The sequence below is a fragment of the Habropoda laboriosa genome, unplaced genomic scaffold, assembly GCF_001263275.1.
Source record: "Habropoda laboriosa isolate 0110345459 unplaced genomic scaffold, ASM126327v1 scaffold36, whole genome shotgun sequence".
In the NCBI taxonomy this organism is placed as follows: Eukaryota; Metazoa; Arthropoda; class Insecta; order Hymenoptera; family Apidae; genus Habropoda; species Habropoda laboriosa.
This window is the reverse complement of record NW_017100155.1, coordinates 1,187,417-1,198,180: the sequence shown is the minus strand read 5'-3', so window position 1 is coordinate 1,198,180 and position 10,764 is coordinate 1,187,417. Positions and strand designations below refer to the sequence as shown.

The 10,764-nt window shown below is 36.8% G+C and overlaps 1 protein-coding gene across 1 annotated transcript in view; it reads right to left on the bottom strand.

Moving 5' to 3' along the window:
* Positions 1 to 332: 332 nt before the first annotated feature.
* The window catches only part of LOC108576255 (DNA-binding protein D-ETS-4-like), a 129,096-nt gene continuing 118,664 nt past the window's right edge, over positions 333 to 10,764 (bottom strand). The window contains exons 6-7 of the mRNA XM_017939217.1: positions 3,227 to 3,422; positions 333 to 712 (exon numbers count right to left, since the gene is read on the bottom strand). Coding sequence (XP_017794706.1) covers positions 333 to 712; positions 3,227 to 3,422 — 576 coding nt within the window. The remainder of the gene's footprint in view (positions 713 to 3,226; positions 3,423 to 10,764) is intronic.

Here is a 10,764-nt window from a genome sequence, read left to right as displayed (position 1 = left end):
GATCTGTTAGTATACACAGGCTAGCAAGAGCCTAACCGTGTGTGTGTATAAATGAGTGTGAAAAAGATAGGCACGATTAAAGGACGACGTGTGTTACCTCGACACGTATCAGTGTGTATTGCGATAAGTACTTGAATATCATAAATGGTACACGCGAACAGGTAACGACGAAGCTTGCAGTTTAGAGCTCTCGCTTGGTAAAACAGTCGCGGTGTTTCTTGTATCGCGAATAAATACGAATGTGTTTTTTTTTTTTTGGTTTCTCGAGTGTACGTCGTCCAGGTAACACCGTCGACGTTCTCTGGGAGCGCAAAGGTTTAACGGGACCCGATTTACAGGCAGTAAGGATGGCAGAACTGATAGACCAGCCTCTGGCTACGCTCCGTCTTCTTCATGATCCCCTTCTTGTAGTACTGCCTGATACTGCGACTAAGCTTGTCGTAGTTCATGGCCGGACGATTCTTTCGTTTGCCCCACAGCCTAGCTACGCGAACAGAGTCCTCGATCTTGAACACGCCCTTGCCGCGATCTAGCCAGCGTATACAGGATCCGTGGATACCCGGACTCTGCAACAGCTCCTTCAGGAACTGCCAGAGGTGAATGTGCGAGCCACCGTTCCGCATTTTACCACTGCCGCCACCGCCGCCGCCGCCGCCGCCGCTGCTGCCACTGCCAGTGCCTGTCTGCGACGAACCACAGTCCTCGTCCTCGTCTGGAAAAAAGAAACGGCGCCCAACCGGTACGCCTCCTTTTGGTGAGTGATCCAGGAACCACCCGGATCTGCTCGATGCAATTTTCCTTGTGATTCGATGTCCTTGTGACGTGTGAATGGTGTGGTTTGTTTGTTTTGGTTCGTTAGGTGTGCGTGTGTGTGTGTTAATAGGTGATTTAGCAAGTTTGTTGGTGTTTGGTGATTATTTGGTGGGGATATTGTTGGGAGTTTAAGGTTATGTTCGATTCCTTTTAAGGTTGTTTCGATCGTTCGTTTTGTAAGTGAAGTGTAAGTATTTGTGATTGTGTGCATCTTATATGTAGTTTTGAGAGTTTTCTTGCTGGTACTTGTTTAATAGGACTGCTCTTGCGTGTGGTGGTTGTTGTGCTCAGGTTTTGTGCTGCTTTTGTTGTTGGTTGTAAGACGTGTAGTTATACACTCAGTTAGAAAAGTTTTTATACACTTTGTTGGAATTTAGTTTGCGTTGCATAATTCTGATAGAGGAAGTAGTAAATAAATTATGAAAAAATCGAGAGTGGTGGGGGTATATTTTTCAAATAACTGAAATTGGTGTGGGTTAATTTTGAAAAATATTAAGAGTGATGGGAGTAAATTTTGAAAAATATTAAGAGGTGGGGGTAAATTTTTCAAATAATTAAAATTCGTGTGAGTTAAATTGAAAAATATTAAGAGTGATGGGAGTAAATTTTGAAAAATATTAAGAGTGATGGGAGTAAATTTTGAAAAAAAATTAAGAGTCATGGAGGTAAATTCGTAAAAATATTAAGAATGGTGGGAGAAAATTTTGAAAATATTAAGGAGTGGTGAAGGTAAATTTTGAAAAATATTAGGAGTGGTGGAGGTAAATTCGTCAAAAAATTAATATTGGTGAATGTAAATTTCGAAAAAGTAATGTTTCACGAAAATTTTTTACTGTCACAATGTAGGACATCAAAAACCACTTTGACCACTTTGAATTTAATTTTTTTTCCAAATCTTACAATTTCAAAAATATTCACGACAATCTCTGACAATTTTTTCAGAAATAATTTTAAGGGCGAATACACCCTCAGTATCTCTTCATTACCGAAACAAAAAATGCTTTCACAATTACCATTACTTAAACTACATAACTACAAATATTCAAATTTTATCGAATTTTCAAATTACCAAACTTCCTTTGTAGTGTATGTATACATACATACTTATTATATAGTGACATTTTAAATCTGTCATTATTAATTATTTATTAAACACATTTACACGTATATCTCCGTGGTTATGTTAATTTTACAAGATTGTCATTGCTGTTAGTATAATAATTTAACAAGTGTATATTTACATGTTTGCTCTTCTCTTCATTTTTTCAGATTATCCTTGTTCAGGTGATTTATCGCTGGAGTAATAATTAATTGGAAGTCTTGGTGCTTGCATGTAGCGTGTGTTTCCAGTTTGCGAGAGTGCATTTAATTATTGGGTTCATGCAGTTTGATGCAACGGAAAGAACTTTTGTGTTTGTTTGGTAAATAGGACGTGAAGGAATTCGCATTTCGCATATTAATATTTATACGCGATTATAGATGCTTCCTCGGTCGATAACTGTGTTCAATAGTACAATTGATTAATCGCGATGACGTGAAGACAGAGGTAAGCTCCGATGATAACGATTTTCGATTGCATGTGATAACACGGATAATTATCGGGTGCGTGAAGATTGCTCCGATCAAAAATTGTGTTCTTTAATTAACAAGAACTGGAACCATTTGTAATAAGCATATACCGACGGCTGCTTTGTATTCTAACTGTTTCGTCGGGTTATTTACCGGCTGGGATAATTTCTTAGTTGCAGCGATACGAGTTATTGCTACTGTGATTATAATAATTTGATGCATTGCTGCTTTACTTCTAGCGTGTGATTAGCGAGTTATGGTGGCGGTATATGCGTTATAGTTGGGTTCGTGCAAACTGTTACGGTCAGAAATTCTATTTTCATTTCAATGTTATACAATATTTAGCGTATTAATATTTATACTTATAAAGTGTTCATTCTCAAACGGTTAATTTTTTATTTTTTTAGAGCGGTTAGTAAAGTTAATCAAGTTTAATAAGTAGGAATGTGAAGAGTGTAAAGTTTATGTGTGAAGAATTTTTGTTTTATAAAAAGTGAATTGTAATGGTTGATAAATGATATTTTGCAAATTGGTTAAAAATTGAAACAGTTTTATAAAAATTGTTACAATTTATTTCTAAAATTCAATTATATTTCAATTTCCTATTTTAAAGAAGGAGTGCTTTGCTCAATAAAGTTTTAAGAAAATTCTAAGAATTAATTTTTAAGGATTGCTACAATTTATTTTTAAAGCTCAATTGTGTTTCAATTTTAAAGGAGGAGTTTTTTACTTAGTAATTTAAAACAAAAAAACAAAACAGGGTAATTGACTATCAATATGTGCAATAAATGGATATTAAAAAATTATTTACAAAATTATAAATAATATTCAAAGATTAACTCACCATCAGAGATATCAACGCTGCAAGAGGAGCCCTTAACACTGACTGGAGCCGCGTTTGCAATAGTGGACGATGTGTTGTTATTGTTGTTAGGTGTTTGAACAACAGCAGGACCCCAGGAAGCTGCAAGCGTGTTGCGTGGAGATTCCTCGACTGCTGCTTTCCAAATTTCCAGCTGTGCATGAAGAATGCTTCCACACTGCAACAAAAAAATTGCATTTCCATTATTTCAATATCAGAGTAAAATTATAATAAAATTAAAAACGAAAAATTAAAGTAAAATTACAAAAAAAGTTTAAATAAAAAATTAAAGTAAAGTTGTAATAAAATTATAAACGAAAAGTTAAAGTAAAATTATAAATTCTACAATCTTTCCCAAAAATGAAATTCTATTTCTCGAAACATTCCTCTCGTATTTCTATTTCTTACGCAATTGTAAGAAACAAGGGAAAGTAGATCACCGTTCGCTCGAAAAAAAATTTGAAAACCCATCGAACCCATCATCATGCTTCTTCAATTAAAATTCTTGTAACCTAACACCACAAATTTTCACAGTACGATAAAAAAAAAAAAAATTAGAAATTTAAACTAGTTTCTAAAACTGCATTAGATAAAAGAAAAAGGAAACAAAATGAATTCCGATTGCTCAAATGAATCAAACGTTCAATTAAAATTCCTGAAAACGTTATCTCGCATCTTCCGTTATTTCACGCGAATCCTTCGTCGAATTACGAGCGTATTACAATTCATCCGACGGATTTCCCGGTGAAAACGTTATTGCAAGTCGATTCGTTCGCTCTAGAGAGCCGTTTTCTCTTGCATTCTCGAAAATAAAAAAAAAACATCTTATCTCTAGTAACTCTATACGGAGTCGATTTACACGGTAAGAAGTTCGAAGAATGTGTTCGGTACTTTTAGCCGTTGCCATTTGGCAGCGAGCGAAGAGAAAAAGTGGGGTTTCCTGGGAGGAGAAGGACTAAGTAGATGAGTTTATCATAGTCAGAGATTAATAGCGACTTGGAAGAATTCTGTGGTAATGTAATACAATTAAGCTTCGCGACAACCATGAATGAGGAGAAGCAATTGGATTGGATAGAGAGAAATGCAAAAGTCGTGTAAAAAGAATTGCATTCGGTGTATCTGATGATAACTGTAAATTCTCGATTGAATAATTTTGAAGATAAGCGAAGATATAATTAAGCGGATTGTTGAGGTTAACGAGGGAAAGAAGTTTTCTCGAGTATTAGGTCGTTGCATGTAAAATGGCGGTGTTAACGTACTGGAAGATTCTGTTCTTATAAAATCATGTCGATTGCTATGTGAAAAAGTGAAACTTACTGTCTACTGTTTTAAATGTAAAACTTGGTTCGTTGGAAAAATTAGGTTAGGTTATGTCAAAAATAGAAAATGGAGTTTAATCAAATTGAAAGTGATTTTCTTTTACGAATTAAAATGGTGACATAGTGTAACTGAGGCAACATAAAATATGAATACAGTATTTGGACTAGAAATACAAAGTTAGTTTAAGCATTAAAGTAATTTTTTAACAAAAAAAAAAAAGAACGTGTTTGAGGAATTTATTGCCAATATTCAAATTTTTGTAATAATAATACTAAATTAACTTGCAATTTATTGGCAGAAATGTATTGAATCTGCTGGAGCTTATTTAATTAAGAGAATTTAGTTTCGACTACGTTATTGAGGTTAAAAGTTTCATTTATGAATCGGCCATTTCATGTGCAACGACCTAACAGATTAACGAGATATGTGCAGCGAAATAAATCGATAAAAATGTTTCAAAATAAACTACAAAAAGTTGCCATCATATTTTACACTTAATTATTCTTTCATAAAAAAATAAAAATTATTGAGAATTTTCTAACTGCTAGTAAAATTCTTTCAGCCAATAATTTCATAAATACCAATTGACCTAATAGATTAACAGGGTATGTACACTACCGGCCAAAAAGTTTGGGATCACCGAGCATTGCAATTTACACAAAAATTTCCAGAAAAAAGTCAGCGACTTTGAGAATTTTTTATCATTCGAATCAATTGATAAATGTAGAATTGAGATAAACTTCAAATGTATAAAAAATTAGCAGCAGGTATAATATTGATGAAAAGTGGGAGGTGATTCCAAAATTTTCGCCGGTACTGTATATCGAAATAGATCGATAAATACGTTTCAGTATAAACAACAAAACATAATGGAAATATTTGACACCCAATTCTTCCTTCAAAAAAAAAACAACAAAAACAATTAAGAACTCTTCCAACCAACAATTTCACAAACGACAATTTTATTCGACGAAGTCACGTACGAAAGAAAATTTACCCACGCACACCAGAGCGCACCGTCTCGATTTTTCACGAAACTCCATAACGTGTCTTTTCGACCTGGTTTCAAGGCTCCACCGGGAAACCTTAAACTTCACGCACGCGTCGCCGAACGCGCTACCTTATCAAGGTCGACCAGCAACTCTCCGCAAAGTTGCACGTTCACGTAACAACAAACAACATTCTTTCCGTCGTCTGGCAACCAACTGAACAAATATCACGTCGAAATCCAACGTGGAGAGAAATGAAACTGATAAGACAAAGACCAAAAAAGAAGAAGAAGAATAATAATAAGTAGAATAAACTGCTGCAACGAAGAAGAAACGATGGATAAACAGTGTGCGTAGAAGGAGGAAGAGAAGATTGCCGAGGAAGAAGAAGAGGGGAAAGGAGAACGTGGATACGTAAGCGTTAGAATTCCTGCGACGGTGTCGTTGCGCCGCAAGAGAAGAGAAAGCGGCTCCGCTGAGACGCAACAGGCAGTCGAGCGAGCCAGGCATTCAGCCAGCCGTTGACCCACTTTTCGATCGTTTCTGCCGGGCAAATAGCGCGTCCCGTGTAAGTACTACGTATATGCGCGCGACCGCCAATCCTGCTGCTCGACTCCGTGGAAGCTGGAACACGGGACACTGGAAAGGGGGGGGATCCGAGCAACGCACCTTAGATGCAGTTATGCGCTGCACAGACCGCGCACACGGCGACGACGTGTGACGCGTGTGCTTGCAGGGGCTCTATGCGCAACGTGAATCCGAGTTCTGTGTAACTGATGATGATTGGTTTGTTTGTTTATATAGGTTGCAGTCCTTGCATTTGGAAGTGTGGAATGGGAATTGTTATTTTGTGGATTTTGGAAGGGTGGCTAGTGAAGATTTGAGGAATGATTGAAATGAGTTAAACGCCAGTGCGTTCTGCCGTTTGATTGTACGTTCTACGGGCTTTGAGTTGAAAAAGACCCGAAGACTTTGGGTCGACAAAGACCCGAAGTTTCTGGGTCAAAAAGATCTGAAGACTTTAGCTCAAAAAGATCTGAAGACTTTGGGTCAAAAAAGACCCGACGGCTTTGGGTAAAAAAAATCTGAAGACTTTTGGTCAAAAGAGATTTCAAGACTTTGGGTCAAAAGAGACTCGACGACTTTGGGTCAGAAGAGATTTCAAGACTTTGGGTCAAAAGAGATCTGAAGACTTTGGGTCAAAAAAGACCCGACGGCTTTGGGTAAAAAAAATCTGAAGACTAGCTCAAAAAGATCTGAAGACTTTGGGTCAAAAAAGACCCGACGGCTTTGGGTAAAAAAAATCTGAAGACTTTTGGTCAAAAGAGATTTCAAGACTTTGGGTCAAAAGAGATCTGAAGACCACACTAGATATTTAGATTAACACGTGAGCTACCACCGTCTGTTGTGAGAAATTAGCGAATCTGAAAATATTTCAAAACACCCTGCAAAATGAAAAATTGGTAGATAGAATGTTTTATGTAAGGAGGGTAGTATTCTAAGGAGTCTTGAGTCACGTGTGACTCGACCGAAGCTCGCGAATTAATAATGAGGTTAGGTTGCACGATGACACGTTGCATTTCTTCGATTTCTGGACATTAAACGCTTTTTATAAATCCGTTAAATTAGTATAAAGGCGAAAGCGTTGTAAACGATTAAAGAAGAACGAGAGCAGAGGAATGAAGAATGTTTTATTTTAAGTTACCGTCCGTTTCAAATTGGAGATTTATATGCAGCCAGTAGTAAAGTTATTACAAAACAAAATTGAAGCTAATTAGGGAATACCGAATGGAGAATTACTTTTCAAATGGATATTGTTCTAAGTATAGAGATTAGTAACAGAAGGAGTCAGTTATTGTAATTACACTGTTCAGGTGAAATTCTACGGACCGTTGAACGATGCACTGTAGGTGCTGCATTGAAAGGATAAAACCATATTATGTACGATCCAGAGATGACTTCAGATTGCTTGGGGAAATACGTTCCGCAGATATGAAAGTCTTCCAAGAATTAGCTAGCAGCTTTCACGCAATTATATTTTATTTCTTTGGCTGCATAATGAATCAGCCTGTTGCATCATGTATCGAGATGAATAACATCGAACTTTTACTCGAATTTCAGTAAGATTCAAGATTACAGTTCAAAAGGAACGTATAATTCTTTATTAACTAGATTCATCTCTGTTACTTCGTGGTGCAAGATATCGTTGGAATTAAACGCAAAGATATAATAGGATTAATATATATATTCTTGATAGAGGTTACATTGCATCGAAGTGCATTGGAAAAGACTGAACTGTAACAACTGAATATCCAGGAGTGCCTCCACCGTGCTAGGCGGCGTTGATCGTGTTGCCAACCGATTGCGGGAAGGGCTTCGTCTTTACCGACTGATTTACAACAATCTCTAAAATAAAAATCGAATTTCTCTAATTCGTAATTGAAAACAATTTAAGAAAAAAAATATTTCTAACTAATTACTTTAATTTCTTTCTTGTAAAAAATGTTAATACAACGTATTAAAGAATATCAACGTGCAGAGAAGTTTGAAGAAAATGTTTTTTTTGCTTTTCAATTATTTGATTTAATCGAAGTAATGGACAAAAGTTAAATTAATTTGAAATGTAAAATATTTGAATAATTTGTTTTCTTGGGAATATGGAAAAATTGGAATCGTGGAAGGTTAATAGGTTAAAAACGTAACGATGAAGATTAGTTTTACTGAAACGCAACCCACTTCCATTTTTATAGCCGATCTTCCTCGAATCATTTAACTCTTTCAATTTCTAATCCACGTGAAGATGCGCCTCTTATCAAATCACATACCGTTACAGGTATAAATTTCACACCCTATTTCGATCAAGAACAGGCTCACACGAATTCCAACGATAACGATCTACGCGGCAGCTCGAGCGCTCATTGTTCTTCAGCACGAATCGCGAGCCTGCTACAAAAAAATCTGGATGATCGTTCCGCGAGCGGACCGTTTTGCCTTTGACCTGAAATTCAGCTTGGTTCCCTGCGGGTTAAATAATTCACACAGGCGCCGCAGTGTTTGAAAACAGTTGTACTAGAGACTGTGCGAAACCTAAAATTTGGATCATTTTCCATGACTTAATTTCAGGTTTTCTTAAGTTTCTAAATGCCTAAGGATTTTCATTTTGATTGGCTGAATTTAAATTTCGAACAGTTTCAATTCGATCGGCAGAATTCAAATTTCAGAATTTGAATATTTAAATTTAAATATCTATATAGAATTTGATTGGCTGAATTTTAGTTTGAATTTGACTTGGCTAAACTTAAAATTCGAATATCTCGAATTTGATTGGCCGAATTCAAACGGTGCTTTCTTTAATGGCATTGGCTGAATTCAAACTTTCAATGGTTTCCATTCGAATTTTAGAATTTGATATTTAAATTTTACTGGCTGCGTTTAAATTTTAGAATTCGAATATCTACAATTTGATCGGCAGAATTTTAGTTTCGAATTGTTTCAATTTCATTGGCAGAATTTAAATTTCAGAATTTGAATATCTAGAATTTGATTGGCTGAATTCAAATCTACAATAGTTTGAATTTCATTTGAATATGGAATAATTTGAATTTGGTTGGCTGAACTCAAATTTGGAATAATTGGCAGAATTTAAATTTCGAGCAACAATAAACTTTGGTACTTCAAGTAGAAAATGGTATTTCATTTACAAATGGAAAATATGTTAATATTAAGCTACACAATCTTTTTGCACTTTCTATCTGTATATAACACGAGTAGATAAACTAAGATGCTAAAGACATCAATAAGACCTTTACCTGTAACCGTACTTCCAAAAGCGGCTTCCCCCAGAGGGAGAAACCCTAATTTGTCCTAGCTGCATGCAGTTTTCAGTAAGTATATTAGAATCAGTTGACTTTCGCTGGATAGAAGAATTCTTCGTACGGTCCTGACAATGGTTTCAAGTACTTATCTGCTCGTATCTCTGTCAATTTTCGGGTCCCGGCAGCTAAAACATGTTTACTTTGACGTCTGACCGATTTTACGACCTCGCTATATCGTGGCCCCGACTATACTTCGAATTCGACGAACCAAATTTAAACGATCCACATTTCACCCTAAACATTCCAAATCGACAAACCATTAAAAAAAACAGTCCCAATCTCCAACACTCTAACTTCTCCCCCCTAAACCCCACACCCTGAAAACTGAAGTACAGTTTTCCACGGTGAAGACGTCTGTATCGATGCACCGCGAGCCGCGGCGAATCCTGAAGAAGTCATTAAGGTATTCCGCATTCGTTACGGATATTCCGTTCGGCGTGCCAGCCGCGGCGCTATATAATCGACCGCTGGGAATTCGATTCCACGAACGTTTCTGCGGATCGCACCGCCACGGTGCGTTGTTCCCATTGCCGGGGCGACGACGCGATACCCACCGTTGAAAATTACACGTAGCCACGCTCGCGTGTTCCCTCCCGAGCCCCCGGCCGTGGCCCTGGTACATAGTTGCGTCCGATTCGAGAATACGCGATCGCTTTATTACGCATTTGCATCTCGCCAATGTGCAATTTGGCCCTCGTTTCACTCTAGGCGATTCCGACGCGTTTCGTTCGACGAACGAGCCACGAGAGAAGGGATCGAAACAGAAACGGCCTTTACGGTATTCGTATTGTAATTAGTACGCGAATCAACTGTGTTAAACGTGGAAATGAAAAATATGGAAACGAAACTGGATACTGGTTTCCTTTCAGCAACTTCGTTTCGCACTTTGCTCGATCCTGGATAAAGAAAGATCGCAGAATATGGTAGTGAGGTAGTAAATGTAAATTAGTGAGTTTTAAGGAGAGATCGAAGGGAGATTGTTGCTCGTTTTGTTCGTTTGATATGTGTAAATTATGGTAAATGTTTCGGATTGCTGCACTCGAACGTTCTTTGATTTTTCGTTTAGTTTCGAGGGAATTGTAGCTGTTTAAATGCCTGAGCTGGTCTCCTTGATATTACGTATGTCTGTTAACATTTTATCAATCGAAGGAGTTGAACTGATCACAAAAATCAACGGGACAAACTGCATAATTAGTAAAGAATGCTACTTTAGGGAAATTTAAAAATTGGAAAATAGTTTATTATGTATCATATCGCGGAGAAAATTTCTGGGAATAATATATGAACATTTTAAAAATTAGAAAGTAAAATAGTTGATATTTATGAAGATTTGTAT